Source organism: Sinohyriopsis cumingii, chromosome 5 (genome assembly GCF_028554795.1).
Source record: "Sinohyriopsis cumingii isolate HCF-2022 chromosome 5, ASM2855479v2, whole genome shotgun sequence".
Lineage (NCBI taxonomy): Eukaryota > Metazoa > Mollusca > Bivalvia > Unionida > Unionidae > Sinohyriopsis > Sinohyriopsis cumingii.
Window position 1 is genome coordinate 32443603 of NC_142965.1, and position 21970 is coordinate 32465572.

Here is a 21970-nt window from a genome sequence, read left to right on the forward strand (position 1 = left end):
GACTGTCGAGCCATGCTCAGACAAGTGTTTGATTGTGTGTAACATCAGCTTTGAAACCGCTTTCTATCTTAAATTAATTGCTACTGCCAGCCACATAAAGGCTTTAGGTAAATTAAGGGTTTTGTCGCACAGATGGCGTGTCGAGACTAATAGATATGTAGGAAACGAGGGGCATGAAAAGGATGTGTGAACTTTAAGTGAATAATGAGGTCGAAGATCAATACCATTTTTTTAATGTGTCGTCTATTCCTCTCATTTAGAAAATCGTATAATAATCCTTATTATTGGCAGAAACTATGCATGTATAAACTACTGCAATTACTTATAAATGAAGATTTAAGACGTGCGGAGGAAAATATGCGTAAAATGCATTCCAAATTAAATTATCCTCTCCCTCTCTCTCTCTCGCGCGCGCGCTCGCATTCTTCGTGCATTCGTTTTCTCAGGTTCTTCCTCATCAATTACACTGTCCGCCATTTATAGCCAGCCTATTGTGAGATGACCTTAAGACGACAGCAACAATATTCATGTATTCATTCATTTATACAATAGTGTATTGTATATGAATTATGCATTATACTAGCTATATGCTTTTTGTACCCAACAAATCAATAAAGTTCTGTTCTTTTCATTTATTTAGCCAACCAGGCAAAGGTGACGGCTAAATTCGTGGCTCCTAATTTTGCTAGTATTTCTAATCATATCAGTGACTTTTCATGCGTATAGAAACATCCGAGTGTCTCTAATTCGTTTTGACTGTGTCAATGAGACTAAAACAAACGTATGAATATGCAACCTTGCTGTCCTGAAGGATGTACCTCGTCATGTTTTTTTTTCTGTATTGTAGAGTTCCATTGGGAGTTCGGACTATAATTCCTACTCGATGGGTCACATTTCCGATAGCTTAGATTTAACAGACATGATCCGGTTCAAATTAAAGGGAAAATTCGTTCTTGAAATTTGTCACCAATACATGACACATTTAATTAAAAGCTATGGCACCAATTTTCAAGTTTTGCTTATCAAATATTCAAGAAAAAAAAGCCAAACTTCATTAATGTCAGGACTCTACTACGTTGGCTACATCCAGCTACCTCGGGACCAAGTTATAAACAACCATTGTCTCATGGTGACGTCATACCAGGACACTCATTAAATAATTTACGACTAAACTCAGCTATGTCTTTTACTTGCTCATGCAGTACTAGTAATACTAGTATATACACGCGTTTGTCTCTGTCTGTCTGTCTGTCACACACACACACACACACACATAAATATACACACATGGATATGGATAATGAACGAGCCTAGTACAACAGTGTCAACATTGCAGTAACCAGAAGTGCTATTTCTTTGGCATAGACGCAGCGCCCTCTAAGAGGATAAAGTAAAGTTCCTTGTCTTGGAAAAACTGAGAGATTATGACCATTTCTTTTTTCTTAACTGGAGGGACAAGACCCTAAAATTTTAAATAAGTAGTGAATAAAATGAACTCTATCAATTGGCTGCATGTTAGAGTCCTCTAGGATTTCACTTTAACATGCAAGACCGTGATGTACAACGTGCTCCAAATACAGATCGATCTAAGTATTTTATAAAGACCACTATGTTCGTGAAAGAAAGAAATTATAAATAAATATTATGATGAAAAAGAGACAGATTTTCAAAAGAAAACTATATTAGTGATACAATCAAAAACAAAGAATCCCAAAATGCCATTCGTTTCTTCTCCTGTGCAGACGGGAGTGCAAAGGGAAATATTCCTTCACAAGGAAGAATATATCCCAACTGTAGTAGCTGTACCTGACAAATTATCTTTAGATCTGAAATATATAATAAATATCTTAAATCGCCTATTCAGCGTCAAGGAGTTTAGATTTATGAACATTTTTTGCATTAAAATTAGAAAGACATGTTACGATCCATTTTCTCGACAGTCTTAAGGAATAGGGATATGTTACAGATGATAGCATAGATTTGCTAACGACGTACCTTCACTTCAATGTCCGCCATCGTATTGTCATTCCTTCTAATTGAAACCTGAGGCAGTTATAAACAAGATAAACGACAATATAGTAGGGTAGAAATATAGAGTTTATTTTCCTTACATTTTCTTTCTTCTCATGTCATTAAACAGTGCTTGGACATTTACCCCCAAAAAATTAAACTGGCTCAGATCAAATACCTCGATTCCGCAATGATTTCAGAACTTAATTCAAGAAAACATTCAGTGCACAGTTTTCCAAATGCGACAAAATTAGACAAGGTAATAATACATACAAGATCAAACCTGGTCTCCCACCCAGCAATCCTATGCCTGTGTATTTTCGCTTCATTGTCAAAGCAAGCAGCAGAGTGAGGAGTGTCTGAAGTGAGAGTTATATTAATAAGTAATTCATTGGTTCTTGTTTCCTTTCTCATGTATCCATTTCTCAATTGCAAGAAGGAAGATCGAAGAAAGATAGAAAGGGATGGAGACGAAAGAAACACGGGGAGAGTCAAATGTAATGAGAAAGGAATATTGCAAGAAGATGAAAAGGAAAACAGATCTAAGGATAAAAAGAGAAATGAATGAATGAATGAATGAATGAAACAGAAAAGAAAGACAGAAACTTGTTTACTTCTTACCTGTGTCTAATTTTAAATCGGAACAATAATCATTGCATACATATAGAGGATTACGAAAAGAATTAGTATAATAGTTTGTGAACAGTTGAGCAAAACGCAATATTTGTTACGTTGTTTCACATAGAAACATTTAGTTAACATTATGATTTTTAATGTATCTTTCTTGAAAGATAATTTTCATATTACCTACCCGATGTGCGTAGGGTTCATTAAAACTATTAATATGAAAGAGCGATAATTCCATGAAAAATGTCCTCGATGTAATTTTATGGACTAATACGTAGAGATCGAGCAGATTTGTTGTTACGCTTTTAATCGATGTTGTGGATTTTTAAATTTTAGTTACCTTTTCATATGTAATGTGGTTTACCTTCCAACAAAATGTATATGTGTATATTTGTTTCGCTCACGCTTATATTCGCGTACTTAAACCTCATGAATGTTCTACCTTAACTTTGATTAAATACATCAAAATAATATTTCAAATTTGACTAAAATATACAATAATCAATGCTATACATTTTAAAATGCAAAAATCACAATGTCATGATGTTTATTTAATTAATAATATGTTAAAACACAGAGCATGTTTATCTAGATATTTGTATACTATGTCTACTTACCGAAGGTATAAGCAAATATAAATGAAACAGATCATGCCTGATGGAACTTGTACTGAAATAAAGACAAATAAATATTTTTAAAAATATATTTGAGCATCTTTAGTCTGCATCTTTAATCATCATCGTCGTAATCATCATCGTAAACATCATCATTGCTTCAAAACAAATCTAGACATTTAAACAAAATCTAATTAATTTTAAACTTTGAAAAATTCTTGAAATTAGTATGACATTAATATGAATAAAGAGATTGAACTACTTAAGTTTCCCTACGAACGTCCACTAGATATTTAATTTGCAAGAAATACTGTTTATAAGAAACGTTGCTATTTATAAATTATTATTTCAGCAGGTAACATATCCATTATAGATGACTATAAAAACAGGAGAGGGTTAAGTCATTAACTGTTGCGAAAATGCTTTTTGGTTTTACTGTAATTTGTTACAAAGTATTTGAAATTTTTCACTAAAGTTGTATCTCTATTTAATGGCAAAGAACACATTGAACATGTTACTTATATATATATATATAGATAGATAGATGTACGTATACCTATATATATATATACATGTATGTAGATATACATATATACATACAGATATACATGTATATACACATGCATATATATACATACATGGACATACATGTAAATACATAAAGATTCATACGTAGATACATACATGTACATACATATAGATTCATACACAGATACAAACATGTACAGACATATAGATGCATACACAGATACATATATAGATATATATAATTTATTAACAAATAGAGATAAACAGTTTTAGTAACATTTGTATTATGTATAATACACGCTTATTAAAAGAAACGAAAATAAATTACACAAAAAAAACAAAAAAAAAAAAAAGAAATACAAAGATAAATGTAATCAACATATACACTAGTATAATCTTTATAGCTGTGAAAGTGGTTATCAGAACTCAATTTATTTAATAAAAATATAATACAAATATGGTGTGCATTACGGTTACTATCAAGTATTTTATAAATAATTAATCATGTTATATTGATAATTAATTACAAATTCAATTTCATTTTTAAAGAACTAGTAAACATATTTTTATGTTATTAGATTATACTTTTACCAATTAAGATTTTCTGCAAAGTAAAATAATATGAAATATTCATATCTAATTGTAAACAGGGGACATAATTCAGAAAAAAAAAAAAAAAAAAAAAATTAAAAATTAATAAAAAATTACTAAATGTCATATAGTGTTTTTGAATTTAGACCTTTTGGATATACCGTATTAAGACGGTGAATCCAATAGGTTTCCTTTAGTAGACGTTCCATTTCAGAATCAGCTTTAACAATAGGTTGGAAGGAGAAATCTTGCAATGTATGGGAATTTTTGTTAAAATGTGCGGCAACATGAGATGAAAATGATTGATCGATATAATTTTTTATATCTGATCTATGTTGGTTCATACGTTTAGATATTTGTTGACTGGTTTGTCCAACATATTGGATGCCACATTTTTTGCACGTTATCAAATAAATAACATTTGATGTTGCACAATTAATGTCACAACGCATATTAAAAATTTCTTTCGTATTATTACTATAGAAAGAAGTATTTTCATTAATAAATGAACAGTGTGAACATCTAGGTCTATTACATTTAGTTGATGATCCTATTTTATATGATGGTTTTTCTAATTTGGAATTAGTTAGGAAATCTTTCAGATTTTTAGTCCTTTTATAAGCAAGTGTGGGTTTGCTTTCATGTAGCGATTTAACACTTGCTTTACATGATAAGTTTAATAAATCCCAATATTTATTGATAATCTTACCTATATTAGGCAAACTTGGATTATATTCAATAACAAAAGGAATGATATCTTCATTTCTATTTTTTATTTTATATTGTAAAGATTCAAGCTGTGTAAGAGCTTTCTCAGCTGAACCGAGAATGAACTGGACAGTTCTAATTGATAGTAATACTTAGATTAAATTCTTATAATTACAAATTGGTTATATATATATATATTCAAGGTATTCAATGTGACAGTATTCTTACCATTCATCGTCTTCTTCTGTTTCTTGCGAATCGGAGTCGAAAGCCTCAAATAAATATTCCAGTATCTTTTCGGCGGAGAAATCCTTCAAATCATCTGTGACGTTCCCCTCCATCACGTTAAAATCACAAAAGGTTTAACAGTCGTTGGAACAATCTTGATGGGTTAAATAGAAACTCCCTGATTTCTAAAGGAACGAGAAAATAAATATTTACAGCAAAATTAATGTTCCAATAAATTCGTAAGTGGATTGGGGATATATCTGTCAGATTTTCCATTCCAATGGTCTCCTGTATCACACCATTCTCCATTGCTAGTAGTAGCAGTAGCAGTAGTAGTAATATTAGTAGTAGTAGTAGTGGTAGTAGTAGTAGTAGAAGCATATTAAGAAATCTCAAAGTTTTATACGCACCACCGCTAATTAGCGACGAAAACTGCATTTTTAAAATTTTTAGTGAACCTTGGACAACTGTTGAAACGTACAATCTATCAAATGTCCTCCTTGAATATATGTAATTATTTATTCTGTTGCCATAGATACCGTGCTGCTTTTTTGCACCACTAAGAAAACATTTATACAAACTCCTACTCTGCGAAAAAACGGTCACTGCACAATTTTTACTAATTTTTGGATAAATCCTTGATTTGATATATTTATTTCTGCTAAATATTCCAGTTTTAATCGATTAGATGATTTAACTTTGTTGGGTATTCTTACGTAATAATCAATCAGTAATAGATTTTAACCCAGTCTAATAACAGTAATTAACGTACATTTTCTGTGTGACGTATTGCCGGAGTAATGGTTCATGTTCACACTATGGTCATTACTTCATGTATTTGGGTCATACTTTCTCAGCTGAACCGAGAATGAACTGGACAGTTCTAATTGATAGTAATACTTAGATTAAATTCTTATAATTACAAATTGGTTAAAATTAATTTACAGAACTGCCACTAAGACAAACAATGCACCCAAACACTATCCATGGAGGCTGCCAAAAACAGGAGGAGGTAATCCAGGCCATGTGAACAGCAGGGCATAAAATACTGTTAAAGATAACAGCAAAGAAAACAACTAATTTTGATTAATTAGTATAAGTAAATAATAATCATCATCATCATCGTCGTCGTCGTCGTCCATAACGATATTATTAAATTAGCTGCTGTGGTAGACATAGATTGACACCATTTAGATTTAGGACCAAGAAGAGGTCACTTGCCGTCTTTTGGTGAAACTCCACGCCATAATGATTATCAATCAACTTGGTTCTCCTGTGTGGCCATACGTTCCACTAGACTAAGTAAGCGTCTAAAAGTACCTCATATTTCTTGGTTATAATGTGTTCGAAGCGGCAGTGAAAATATTAATCTTTGTTCACTCTAGTGAATTATCGTAATTATTTCATTTGTAACATCGAGTAATTCTCAATCTAGCATAAAATAAATGCTTTTATTCTTTACTGCATAATTCTACTTCCATTTTTTTATGTGCGTAGGATGTATAAAGACTGATAAATCAACCCCCCAAATCTCTGTTGATACTGATGGACGATATGTTGGTCTGATGCAACCTGAAGCAATTGGTTTCAAATATTGGGGTTTCTTCCTTTCTTTAATGGAGTATTACCATGTTGTGACATAATTAGGACCGAACCAATTTGGCACATGAGATTTCGTTAACAAGTCATTAACGATTGTTACATCAAGTTGTTAAAAAAATTCTTGCTAACTATGAAAAGTTTATAAACTGCATAAATATAGTATTACTCGGAAAGAAAAATATTTTACTTTGTTTATTTTTATAATCGTGACCAATTCTAATAAAAAGAGAAAACAGCTGTGTGCCATTAATATTTTCCAATTGATTTTCCAAATAAAGAGTAAACTCCCACCACAAAATAATACTCTCTTATGAAGTTATTCACGTAATCAGGTCCAATTGAAATCTACGCGGGTTTTTTTTGGATGATTTAGAGTATGTACGGGTACTGTATATGAAGTTAAATGGTTGCCTTGCATGGCTAGTATAAAAAGTTATAGAAATAATATTGTTAGTTTCTGACCATTCATTGTGCTGAATGCTTTTGATCAGTATATTTGTCATGGTGACCACTCATTTCAGTAAGGGCTTATCTTGTAAATTAATGTCACAGATTTTATATGCATGAATACGGAAAGGCCACAGTATGAAACACGACAGACAGACAGACAGACAGAAACAGAGAGATTAAGAGTTAGGTAGAATAAACATTTGGAGAGTTGTTAAACATGGCGAAATTCTTAGAAGAAATATTCTTTATTTTTAATTCACATGATAAAAGAAAAATTCCTATTGTTATGTGCATCTATATTATGTGTGTTAATTGTTAATTTTTATGGTTATAGCTTGCTTGGATCATTTTTAAACATACTACATAGCTTCAAGATAGCTGACTGTACTTTAAACTGGAGTAAGCATGTTACTGCGGCTTTATGACCTTGGAAGAATGTTGACGAATTTGATCGAACTTGAGTTCATCCCTGTCCTTCCCCTAGGAAAACTACGTGATCTAATTTCTGATTGGCTAGATGCTAAAGGACCTGATCTTGCTGACAAATAGAAAAATCTATAAATGGTTATTCGACCCTACTTCTACTTCTGAAATCGCGTTTGCTTTTGATATAAGGAATGTTTGCCTGCGAATTGATTATTCGTAACTTGAATATCAGTCGTAATTGATTCATTTAGTTGTGCTGAAATATTATTTGAGAAAATTTATTTACTTCAATTACACATTGGAATTACAATGTGTCCATGCACATCACGATTACGTAACTGTTTGGGAATTACTATAAATTTACTTAAAGACATTTCGGATTACATCATTGTTATACATGAAGACTGTTAACACATCAAACTATTCCAGACTATTCGCAGATAAGCACAGTGGATTGGACTTTATTTGTAACATCACTGGAAGTCATTTGGAATACTCGATGTTTATGAACTTGTGATAGAACTTTTAGGACTATTTAGGATTTATTTACCATAATAGAAGTTATTTGTTATATTTTGACTTTGTATTCAAGGGAAATATATTATGGAATTTTAAAAAACGGGGTTTTCACTCTTTTCTGATACTTGTTTAAGACCATAGAGTCGTAGCACTATATATTCATCAGTTTAAAACAATGACGTTCCAAGAACAATAAAAAAGAAAACAACAACAACAAAACAGGGGGATCATGCTGAAACCTTTAATGAACAGTGATGAGTGTTTTCTTCACAATTCTTTTTCTATACAAGGAGCATTCGTTGAAACAAAACACACTGGAAGAAGAAAGCAAATATATTGTCTTATTATTCATATAAATCTACGTTACTGTAGAAAAACAACAAGTTGGATATTTAGTTTAGTCCCCCTTGATTAGAATGTGCATTATGCATGGCTCCCTCTGTTGTCAAAATGGGATATTACTATACTGCATCTTCTGTCCTGCTAACAGATAAATTACAACTTTTGTTGCGCTACATTGTAACTTTCAGTATGCGAACGTTTTACGTGTTTGACACCTAATAGTGTGTTACATTAACATTAATAATAGCACATATATTTACTTACATCTAATCTGAAAACACGAAATCGCAGTATTGTAAAAACATGCTGAACGAATAAAACCGGCAGATGTAAAAAAAAAAGTGACCTAGAATGTTCATCCTAATTAAACCGAAATTCAAATAGAATAACCCAAATAAAATTCAAAATTAAATTATGCAAATTAGACTATATTCAGCATAGTTCAACAAATGCATCGATATAATTAATATACATACATATAATTATAAAGGTAATCCCCCTCCAAAAGTACTGAATGCCGTAATTCAAGGTTTTATATATTCTACCCAAGACTTCTCGCAGGCATATATTTTAGATCAAAACACTGGCAGTACTGTCCACATTTTTGATTACACGATTTATAAATCACACATATTACTAGTGTCCTAGTGCTGCAAACAGCATAGACCCTGATACATTTTCGCATAATTCGCCGGCATATCTGAGTCTATGCAGTTTGTCACTGATGCGGCGGCAGATCGGAATTATGTTGTTCGCAGCAAGACCAGGCTTATACACGAGAATATATGGTAGTTATCAATTGGTTTTTTTCAACATTTTCACCGATACAGGCAACACTTCTGTTGAATTCGCAAGCAGAAAATACCAGCTTCGATTTTTTTTAATTAACTCATGACCTTGTAAATCTATGCAACCTATTTGATACGTATCGATCGGTGGCAGCTAAAATTGACCAGTGATTCTTTTGACAACCAGACACAGTATTCAAAATTGATTGTCACGGTACTGTGAGGCCAATATATCAAGGTGCGTTACAAAGAACCAATATACATACTGTATATGTGGATGTCCATTTTTAGTATTCTTCTTATTACTACACATGACAACGTCTATACTTTATATAAAGATAGTAAGACACCATATCACAGGTAATGTAGGCAGCGGTCAATGGTAAAAGAAAACGTTACGAGAGCCGAGTGCTCTGACGGAAATATAATTTGGCGGGAATAGAAAGCAGTCGCAGGGAATGACATCATGGTCTATTTTAGCACAAGGTTGATCTTAGTACAAACGCCATTATGTTTTGTGCAATATCCGAAAACCGAGAAGTAATTACGTTCATGAATTTCTATTCTGTGAATTTCATTTGTCAAAAAATATATATCATCATTATGATTACTTTTAAATATACTGAATTGTATTTCAATTGTAAAAAAATGTATAAATTTTTAAATCTGAAAGAAAAAGAAGGATGTAGTGTTCTAGAAGCAGTGATATATGGTAATAGATTTTTATATTAGCCCAAAAGATCAAATGCGAAACTTGGGCTTTAAATAAGATGGGTGAGGGTAATGAGAATGATATCAGCTTGTAATAATAACAGTGAAGTTTAATTAAACATATGGCCCACGCTTTTGTGTTTGAGTACCACGTCAAAGGAACATTTCAAATAGCCCCTGACTGTCGGAAATGAAACCTATAAAAAAGGGGTTAGGGGTAATATTGGTTAAGTCTACACGCTATCAGTTGTACAAAGAATTACCTAATGTCTTACGCTTTCAGCAAAAATCATCGGTTAGTTTTTATTTTATCTCATATATTCACCTTTTGGTTTGCAATGTGTCAATCGTCGGATGAAAACTTCAACAAAATAATGGTCCGCTGAGACCGTACACAAATCTGACGACGACAGATTGCGGATACACATCTAGCTGCTAGCCTGCTAAGCGATAGGGGAAACTTGGGGTCAGCGTGGGGTCAATTCAGGTCAGAACATACATTTTAGCAGTTTTCATATAAATTACGCATGCATGCTCCAGGAATATCAGCGATGACCTTTATAAGGCCTTACACAGGAGTGTCAAACCTCTTTTGTTGAAAATATAGAGGAACAGAAAGAAAACAAAAACAAGTCCAAAAGCGCATGTCAGCCCTGGAGAGTCAACTATATGATATCAAACAGCTATCACGTGGTCTGAAGAAATAAACTGCACTGTTCAGCTTGTGAGTTTGTAAATGGCATGCTACAACAAAGACCAACAAGTTGTTCCCCTCCTCCCCACCCCCGCACGATCTCGGGATAAAGCCGGAGAACAACTTCTTGGTCTTGTTACCATAGAACATGTATCTCTATTTTGTGTACAAGACAAATCTCGTGTAAGTCAGATTTTAGACTTTTTGAAATAACAGGGGAAAATATGGAAACATACTGAAATGATGTTTCATATAAAATATGAGAAATTTGGTGAAATTTACAATTATATATTTCTATCACACTATCTCATTTTTACATTGTGCAGTAATAGGTATACAGGTACCGTTGCTCTGTACATTAGTTAAAGAAATCGGATAACACTATTACCATAATTTTCAACCATTTCATCATGATCTGGGTACCATCCCCCACCCACCTGTATTGAATTTTGTATTATTAATAGCCCTTAATCCATTAACAACTAGGATCACTTCGTAGCCTCACAGTAATAAGAAAATGTGGCGGCCGATGATACAAATACAAATGTAAGATAATGTATTTTTTCTGAAGCAATAAAAGCACTAATGCGTAGATATTTATTCTGGTGCGAAGCAATGAAGCTCTCGTGAAAAGGCCCTTTAGCAAGGATCAGGAAGAGGCACAAAGTAATATTTTACAAGAGATTGGTAATTTGTTTAGGATTATCAACATGTTTCACCTCTTTCTTCAGAGGCTTCCAATAATCGGTATCCCTTTGCACAGTTTAATAATAAGTGTCACGTATGCCTAACGTAATCCAGTTCCTTTTCAATTTTTGCTGAAATCTGTTCCACCTCCAAATCACATTACACCTTCATTCATCAATAACCAAAAGACAGACTGCATCTGACCTCGCTCTGAATTTATAGCCAGGAAATGCTGATGGCTAGAACTTCTAATCAAACACCATAGGTTCAGTTCTGGCTTATAATCAGCGAACTAATGGAATGTTGTCTAAACCAGTTAGCTAGCATGAAATAATTCTTTGTAGTTACGGTGGGGCCCGCTTCTCTTTGATCATCTTTTTTTTATGAAAAATGATTTCATGTCATCAAATCCACACATGGACGAATAAAAAATTGCTGACTAGATTGTCATGTACGTTAAACTAAATCAGGCCACACTGTAATAATGAAAGTTTACTACCACAAATTGTTCTCTCAATGTGATATATGTGTGACCTTATATGCGAGCAGAAAAAGTAGTCGATATATGATCCAATTTAAGTTTTCCCGAATATCTCGTGCTTTTCATAGAGTGCAAACGTAATGATATAAATGATATGGGCTTTTCTACTGTTACCAATGAGAATCAGTGGTAACAGTAATAAAGTTTAGAAACACTCGAAAATACTATCACATTTACATTTCTTTTTGTGACATGTATACTTTCATTTCAAAAGTGTTCACAAGATAAGTTTGCGTGTATTTGTGTTTGTATGTTTGTGTGTGCGATTTGGATTTTCAACGTAACTTTAATAATTTATCAGTCATATCAATAGATGTCTGCCGTGAAGCAGTTTATAGTGATGTCTAGCACTGGGGCATAATGCCGCAGACATATAGCATGACGTCTCACCCAGTCACATTATCCTGACACCAGGCCGACCAGTCCTAACACTAACTTTTTAATACTAAACGCCTAGCAAGGCAGCTGCGAGTACCATTTTTTAAAAATAAGTCTTTGGTATGATTCAGCTGAGGTTCAAATCCGCAAACTCTCGCATCCGAGACAGACGCTCAAACCATTGGGCCACCGGAGCGTTTACAAGATAACTTGAATCATTTCCTCTTAAAATCACTATGTTAAACAATACAAATATATCCCATGCCTAACATCAGCTTTTCCATCAATTTCGTATATATGTGCGTCGCATGCTTTCATTCTTTTCGAATGTTAGTGTTAAAGGTTATATGGACCGGAAAACTATCCTTATATGTACATGTGGCTAGTGATGTGGTCAGCGATAGAGCTGCTTTAATCAATCAAACGTTTTAACTAGTGTAATTCCAGCCTGAGTGTACAATCGGGGGGGGGGGGGGGTTAATTTCCGGTAGCACTACTGCTTTTAACACCGTACTCTAAATAATGAAGGACTTTCTTACCTCGACACTTGTATAAAAGCAGTTATGAAAGGCACCTGACAACTACAAAATGTGTAACTCCCAGGTCAAATATTGTAACCATATTGTTGTGTCTCAACATCAATCACAATACACAAATTGTCTTCATCATCTCAAGTCCAACCTTTTTGTTAGTTCTGTGGTTAATCCAATAAAACTATATGTTAGTGAAGCACACAGAACTGTAATGAGTATCCTGAAACTTTCGATACATCAACCAGTAACCTCATATGACTCTTCCAGAATGTATTCATGAATGACCCCAGGTCATTTGGTCGATACAGAGGCCAAGCTATGTCCCGGTGGCTAATGTAAGCGCAACTGCGTCATCAGTGGATAGCGCTGAATATGTCCTGGATAAAAACAGTGTTAAATATTATTGTGTTCCGTCGTATAATATAACTTAGCTTCCACGAAGACTTACGTTTCCATTATATTCCTTTTTTGAAAAAGGAACTGAGAAAACAGTGGATTGTTGTTATATGTCATAACGCGGGACCACTCATCAAGATAAGGAACATCATTTTCGTTGGTTATCAAGCTGTAATTTAGTTTAAACATGTCAATATCAAACACTGGTTGTGGTATTTTTTATGTAACAACGAACAATCAGTCAAAGAACAGCTAATCTGGTGTTCTAATTCTAACCCGTAACTTGTTCGTATCCTTATCATAGTGTAGATAATAATTTACACCCACACCCGCACCCACACACACCAACACACACACACACTGAAATAACCGTATCTCGATTATTAAACCAAAAAGTAGTTATCCGCTTTTTAGCCTGACATTACTGGTAGCAGAGACTAACATTAACCTGTAATTAATAATTTATTTTGTCTGACCTTTGTATGCGGTTGGTAGGTAAAATCCAAATTACTGTGACACATAGCATCAAATCATTAAGAACATTCGCATGTTTTAGCTCTAATCCATGTCAGAACGTAACACGTGTGTACATCGGTTATTGGCCTTTTCCTAAATTGCTCACGTATGCGTGTAAGGCAATATCGCCATAAAGTAATAGTAACAGCACGACTTAAACACAGCTTTGACCCGAGCATTAATTAGTTAGTCCTTATAAGACCATTTCACGGTTATTGTCTCCCCTTGGAAAACCAGAGGGCGTCTCGGTGCAACGCACTTCCGGATAGTTCAATCAATAAAGATGGCAGATGTGGATCAAGAAAATGTAACAGACCGCTCACATTCCGCAAGCAAGATCGATATATCATTATCTTAAAAAGAAATTCTATCAATATTTGATCAATTGTTTGTACATCTTTTCTTTTTTTACTAACTTGCGCTGTTCCCAGCTTGCAAGTAAATGTTCTCTGCCCATTTCAAAACTTCATTATCTTTCCATTACTACCTCATGCTCTAGTTTGTATTATTTGATTGTGCGAAAGTGTATCGCTGCGTAAAAAGATTGTTATTGCAATGTATCTCGCTTGAAGAATAATAAAATATGTTTATTTTTTACAGCTTTAATCATTGCAGTTACTGAATGTTGAACGACAACAAAAAAAATTCTAACTTCTTAAGGTTCTTTTATTATTGATTAAGACTGTTGCATTTCTACTAATGTTCATTATAATTTCATGAAATAACTTGAGTTATATCTAGGAAGAATATATTTTTTTAAAAATGCACAAATGTCCTTGGAATTTCTAAAGTATACAATTTGGAGAAATATATATATATATATATATGTATATATATAAATATATATATATATATATATATATATATATATATATATATATATATATATATATATATATATATATATATATATATATATATATATATATATATATATATATATATATACTTGAATGAATGTTCGCATACGTATATTACATAAACATACTTCTGGTTAAAAACGAGTATATAATGGTGCTAAGTTAGAAAGAGTGACTGATAGATTAAGACAACAAATATAAATATGTGTGAGTATCCGTTTATTATTGACTTGAAGAGCATGTTCTTACAAGCAGTCTTTTTTTTTAAATCATAAGTCTGCAATTTTCCATCCGGTCACGTGGATGAATATTGATTTAAGAGGCGAACCAAAGTAATAGGACGAGATCTGTGAAATAATTGGATCTTTTGATCTTATATATTTGATGCAAAGAAAGTTAAACATAATTAAATTAATATTTAAGAAGGCTGCTCCAGATGAATTTTCTGATAGCAATCAGAAATGTTGTCTAAACACCCCAGCAATTTTGAGAGTTATTACAACGTGGCAGCATAAGCAAAGAAAAATCATGCTGATATTTATTGCATGCACCGTCCGATACTTGATGCTTAAAGTTTTGAGAAAACCAGCGAGGAATGTAAATAATTAAATATTAGGCTGAATGAATACATGGTTATATTTGACTGAACATAGCAAGAAAAGAAATGTGTATGAGGAAATACTTTTTTGATTGTTTAAGCATGGGAAAACCCTCCCTTCCCACCAAAAAGAAAATGAGAAGAAAAAAAAAACGCCATTGGACATTTTAATTAATCTGAATATTGTACGATAATTACACCCAAATATGAATAAATATTCCATACGCATTAATTACACTCCTTTATCTTTATGATAACTAATGTAACTATTGCTCTGTTAAGTTCCTCTGAATACATTAATACACTGTGTTCCATTTAAAAAAAAAAACTTTTCTGGTTTAAAATATTCAGCATTATAGATGAGCTGACGTATCGAACTCGTGTTATAATTTTCTTATGAAACTCGTGCAATAATTTTCTTAACTCGTGTTGTAAACGAACTATTAGCCTTGATAAAATAACTGAGAAAGAAGGATATATCAATGTATGAAAATGCAAATTGGTAAGATGGTTTTCGTTAAAGTTATGCAGCAAAAATGTGCAATAAATGTTTAAAATCGGAGAGCATAGTGAAATGTTCCTACAAATGTATCTGAATTTATCGATAATGAATCTATATTTTCTGGTATAATATAAATATTTACAGTGTATTTAATTTAATTATCTGATATCATTTAAGTATGGATAGTAAATGTTATTTAAGTATCTGATATAATGTAAGTATGGACACCGAATCAAATTTTCTGATGTCTATAATTATTCTCCTAGTATGAACAAATGATGTTAGACATATAATAATCTATTCATTGGTTTAACCATAGCGATTTGTAGTACAGCTAAGATTCCTTCCTTTGTTGACTATATTTCGCTAACCAAGCATAAAACGGTGCGAAATTCTGAACTATCCGGAACTGGGAATACTTTATGGGCATGCGCGTTGGAGCTAAGGAGGTAATTTTAAGAGCTATGTTCAGTAACGCCGTTGCAACCGTGAAACCCTCCACGCTAAGCGGTCACTACGAGTTACTCTTATTCTTATTCCGATGCTAATTTATTCCGCAAAAAGCGTGAATGAACTATTAAAGAACTGAGACAATTAAGCTATGTTTAATCCTATTAACATTTGACAAAATGCGAACTTTCAAAGGTCTAATGGATTTATTTTCCTATGATCTTATCAGTTTGTACAGAGAACACACAAGGATAAAATGAAAACCACATTTAGTATATTCCATAAAGCAAAACAATTAAATTTATTGACCAAGGCCTCGTATTAGGACAGAGCACTTGAGTGTTAATGTGCATCAGTGTTGTCAAAAGAATTTAGCTGTTTCAAAGTAATTTAGTAATAAAAAATTTATTTTATTATTTTTTAGGGTGACTCAATTAGTTACAGATGAGAACTAATTTACCCTAAGGCCCTCTATTATGTACCTATAATGTACAAGCTAATAATAATATGTTCACACACGCACACACATGGAAATACACAGTATATAAATAACTATTCACATAAATACTACATTGCTGAAGAAAAGGATAAAATAAGCACGGGAGGTGGGTGGTGTAACATTTACTTCAATAAGTACATCATTTTATGATTTCCTCCATCTAATACAACTTTCGTGAAAGGAAGAGATGCTTGAAGCCGCTTTAACATCATGTGGAAAGTTAGTCCAAACATGTACACGTGAAAATTTAAAGCTGTTTTTGAATATCTCCTTTTCTTTATTGAGTACTTTGAAATCTTGCACTTTTAATGAGCTTAGATTTAGGGTACCACTATATTCTCTTTCATGAAAAACTAGTGTATAGGTAAGTCGGGACAGAGCTTGTAAAACGCATCATTTTGGCCTTTCTTAAAAATATTCTTTCATCATCTGGTAATACTTTGAATATAAGCATTGCAGTTTGAAATGTTTCTCTTTTCTGATCAAGAATTCTTTTATATTTTTTGGAATTTGAACATTTTTATCATATTTGTAGCAGTGTATTGTCCTAAATTATATTACAGTAGTGAATGTAACTTTGTAAAAAGTAACTATACAATGTAATGGAATGAAAGCCTTGATTTTCTTTAGGAGCCAAATATAATAATTTATCTTCTTTGAAATATAATTTATATGATAGGACCGTTGCAAGTCATCATCTACAAATATTCCAAGAATTCTATCTAAACATGTCATTTTCAGGTCAGTGTTATCATGGAGAACAGGCAGCATATCAGTTTGCAATCTTGCTTTTTTTCTGCCGTAAAGTTATCAACAAGACTTTTTGTTTTGTCCTTGTTGAGGATTGTACCAGTTTGAAAGTTTTTCAACTTCGCCTTGGTTGCTTTGAGCATCAAGCAAAGTAGTGTAATCAGCATATATGTCATTCGATGTGACCGCATCTCCTGATTTTAGGGGCAGACCGTTTATGAACAGAACAAATAACAAGGGCCCCAAGATAGAACCTTGTGGCACTCCACAATTATCATTTTAGTTTCAGATAGTGTCTATTTCATTTTCTCAGTTGAGATTTATTGCTCAAGCGAACACTTCAGAGTATCTTCACTACAGTTATACAACATTGATATATTTTTAACTTTCGAAGACTAATTTCTTGATGTACTAGATCGAAAGCCTTTTAAAAATCAATCCTTACCGTACCAACTATCTTTCCTTAATTTAAAGCTTTCAGCCACTTATCAGACTCAGATATAACTGCAGTTTTGCAAGAGTGATCTTTTCCAAACCCAGAATGATTTTCATGAAGTATATTGTGATCGTTGCTAGAGTTCGTTAAAGAGGTGTGTACATACTTTCTAGCACTTTGGAAAGGGATGGAAGAACAGATATTGTTATGTAGCTGTTCACATCTTCTTGTGATCCAGTTTTATGTAGTGGTCTTACTTTGGCAGTTTTCCAAGATTGTGGAAATTGACTTGTTTTCAAATTGTGATTATACAGAAAGGTAATAATATCAGCAACAGCAAATGCAGCTGCCTCAAGAAGTCTTGGATCTATGCCAAGTCCGGTAGATGTAGAAACAGCCATGTTTTATAAGGTAAAACAAATCAAACTAGGAATTTATTTCCGGGGTTACAAATTTAGCATCATTTGGAAGTTTTGTGGAACAAAATCTCTTTAGTTCTGAATGACTGACATCCAACTTATGTAACATAATTCTGGAGGCAATCGTTATAAAGAAGTCATTGAAATTATTCGCAAAGTCTAAGGATCTTATACATTATTTCCATCGTCAGTTAGATATAATATATCTGTCTTATTTTGCACTTTCCTGCTCCAAAGATCTTTTAAAAAATTTCAGATTATTTTTGAGGTTTGTTTGGGTCATCAAGAATTTTCGGGTTGTAATAACTCTTTGTTTAATCATATGCTTACCTTATTTCTTCAGACTATGTATTGATCTTCATTACCTACAGATTTCACGTGGTCTCGTCTTTTCGTGGTATCGAAACTTTCTGTGGTGAACCAACCGGGTTGATGTGATGATCATATTTAACTCTATGTGTCTTCAAAGATGCATGTTTATCAACAACTTCCAAAAACAATTCTTATAAAGTGGTCAAAATATTTTCAGTATCATCAAACATTTTGGTAATATCCATGGCGATTCGCTCTAAAGACTTTATGATGTTATTATTATTATTGAAAGTCTTAAAAGACCTATATGTGATAGATGTATGAACATTCTTTTCTCCTACATTATTGTTGTTTTCTTTTGTGAAAAACTGCAAAATTATCGCTCAAACCAATTGACATAGAAATTCTTGAAACATTTTTTCTAGTATTTGTGTATATATCTTCTATAAGATTATATATATGGCCACTGGGCTTGGTACTACGGTCAAGGGGGCTAGCACGTGAGATGTAGAATATATTGTCTTAACTTTGTTATGACTAACCCCAAATATGAAGAGTGGTTAAGGAAATAGAAGTAAATGCGGAACTTTAATCAAAACCCTGACAAAATTGCTACCGATGATCCCAACAGACTACCACATTCTTTCGACTAAGAGGGATACAACAAATCCAAATCAAAGTTCCGAGAATACTGATGCCTTGGGTGATTGAAGTGCAGCTCATATATCAGATGAAAAACAAACAACAAATTGCAGTGTATGGTCCCATTTACTATTGTAGGCGTACAGCTGTGGAGAACCATTAAAATATTAACTACATTTACTTTTTGCATATACGTCACTTTTGAATTTAAAATTTGAAACAGGAAAATGGAAATAATGGAAAGGAACTAAGCAAAGAGGAAAACGAAGTGACAGTTCGGTTAAATGGGCAAAAGTTTTAGTTGGCAAAAAGTTACAAAAATATTAGGAATAAATCTTTTTCCAATGCAGAATTTATTTCTCAGTAGGTATAAAACTACTAGATGACAAGAAACTTTACCACGAGGTGAGAGATATGAAAGAGTGATGCCAGGACGAACCACTAGCTGTTTTGTATTGTTAGAAAAAAACGCAACTAATAGATCATGAAGTGGGGACACATTTTCCCAGGACGAACCACCAGCTGTTACGCATCGTTGAAAACAACCGCACAAATCGTTGAAGAACATTACGATTAGTTCCGTTGACAGTACCCTAGGGAAATATATAAATTAACTGTGAATAGACGTTTAACATTTCATGGAAATAAAAGAATGGAAGTAAAAAATAAAATTGTGATATCGAAAAATAATCTGATTTGTAGAAGCAACTGGTGTCGTTCTAAATGTCATATGACGAAAGATACTGCTTGCAGCACCACCACCATCCCCCCCCCCCAAAAAAAAATACTTGACTATTTGCCAATTCAGAAGGTCATCAAAAGCTCCTCAGCTATTTCAGAGTAAATTCAATTCAATCAGAGCCTCTCATCGTCGTCATACGTCACTGTGAACAGGCGATTCGAAAGAATGAGATAAAGTTGGAACTTCCACTGCAATACACCCTTGGTCAGTCTCAGACCGGTCATCGTATTTTAAGTTTAGTTTTTACTGCAGAAATTACAGCCCTACTAAAATCTTTCAACTACATTAAAACCTTTCAGAACACAAATTGCAAAATTTTTTCTGATTCATTGAAAGCATTGTAAAGTCTTAAATCTGAAAAACCGTTAATATCCGTTCTTGTGCTTATACAGTTTAAGAAAAACATTCGGTTCTATTGGTTGCCTAGTCACATTGTATAATACCCAAATGAAAGAGCAGAAAAATGCAGCCAAAGCTGTGCCGTAGTCACCCTTTCCGAACAAAGATTCCATATACTGATTTAAAATACTGTACATATCATCATGTTCCATATACTGACTTCAAATACTGTACACATCAGCATGTTCCATATACTGACTTCAAATATTGTACACATCAGCATGTTCCATATACTGACTTCAAATGCTGTACACATCAGCATGTTCCATATACTGATTTCAAATATTGTACACGTCAGCATGTTCCATATACTGACTTCAAATATTGTACACGTCAGCATGTTCCATATACTGACTTCAAATATTGTACACACCAGCACGTTCGTCATGCCTGGCAAAATATGTGGAATGAAAACTACACAAACAAGCTTCAGAACATCGAATCCACTATTGCATAGTGGACTGTCATGTAGGAAGCACATCACCGAGTTGGGGTTGTATTGTGGCCATCGCATACCTGATTCGAGTGCATCACCTGAACGGTAAACTTCGGCAACAGAGCATAACATGCCAGTGTCCACTGACAGTGAAGCACATTCTTGTTTAACTTCCACCCTGTGAGACAAAATCATTTTGACGAGAACTACATTGAGAAACTGTAAGCTGATGTTGCCACCCGAGAAAATGTTGAACATTGTGAGGGCAAACGGTTTATGCACCAAAAGATTGATATGCGTCACCATTATCTGTCATCTTATAAATACGTTCTACAGTATTGTAGCATCTTCACATTTAATATTTCATCATGTTGTACTTAGAACTAGGCTTTTCTTGCTTCCTAAAGTTTTGTCCAATTCATCGCTTTTGAGCTGAAGGACACGCGGTACTAACTGTATGGAAAAATGGGAACCAGCCTGGAAAGGTACGAACATATAATAGAGTATATATTGGTTTGGGTGGCCAGTACTGGTTGATAATGAAAAGTTCTTTTGTAGGAAAAAGAACCGTTTGAGAGCTTATCCTAGCCAGTGGCGTCACTAGGGTTGGTGTCACCCAGTGCGGTAACTCATGGTGTCGCCCCCATTGACCTCCTTCCTCCCCAACAATTCTAAATTTTTATAGACAGTCGTGTGTGGTAACTCATGGTGTCAGCCCAATGGACCTCCTTCCTGCAAAAAAATTCAATTGTTGATGGAATTTCAGTCCTTCATCAGTCTTGAGTTTAGGACACTCGTTACTGAAATTATCACCTCACTCTTTGGTGCGGAATTGAAAGCACGTTTCAAACACCCGAAGGTCCAGAAAATGCAGCGGCTCATATACTTTTCTCTACACAAAAGCTGTCATCCAGGTTTCATCTATACTGATAAATATAAGTTTGATCATGAGTACTTAGAAATTTAAATTGATTGACTTTTTAATATCATGGTGTTTGCATAGGTTTACTATGGGAACTAAATTAGTACCGTGAGT

The 21970-nt window shown here is 33.5% G+C and overlaps 1 protein-coding gene across 1 annotated transcript in view; it reads right to left on the bottom strand.

The window, feature by feature from the left end:
• The window catches only part of LOC149798896 (receptor for retinol uptake stra6-like), a 65115-nt gene that overhangs the window by 38446 nt on the left and 4699 nt on the right, over positions 1 to 21970 (bottom strand). The window contains exons 2-4 of the mRNA XM_089957813.1: positions 5307 to 5491; positions 3255 to 3306; positions 2284 to 2369 (exon numbers count right to left, since the gene is read on the bottom strand). Coding sequence (XP_089813939.1) covers positions 2284 to 2369; positions 3255 to 3306; positions 5307 to 5419 — 251 coding nt within the window. The 5' untranslated portion in view covers positions 5420 to 5491. The remainder of the gene's footprint in view (positions 1 to 2283; positions 2370 to 3254; positions 3307 to 5306; positions 5492 to 21970) is intronic.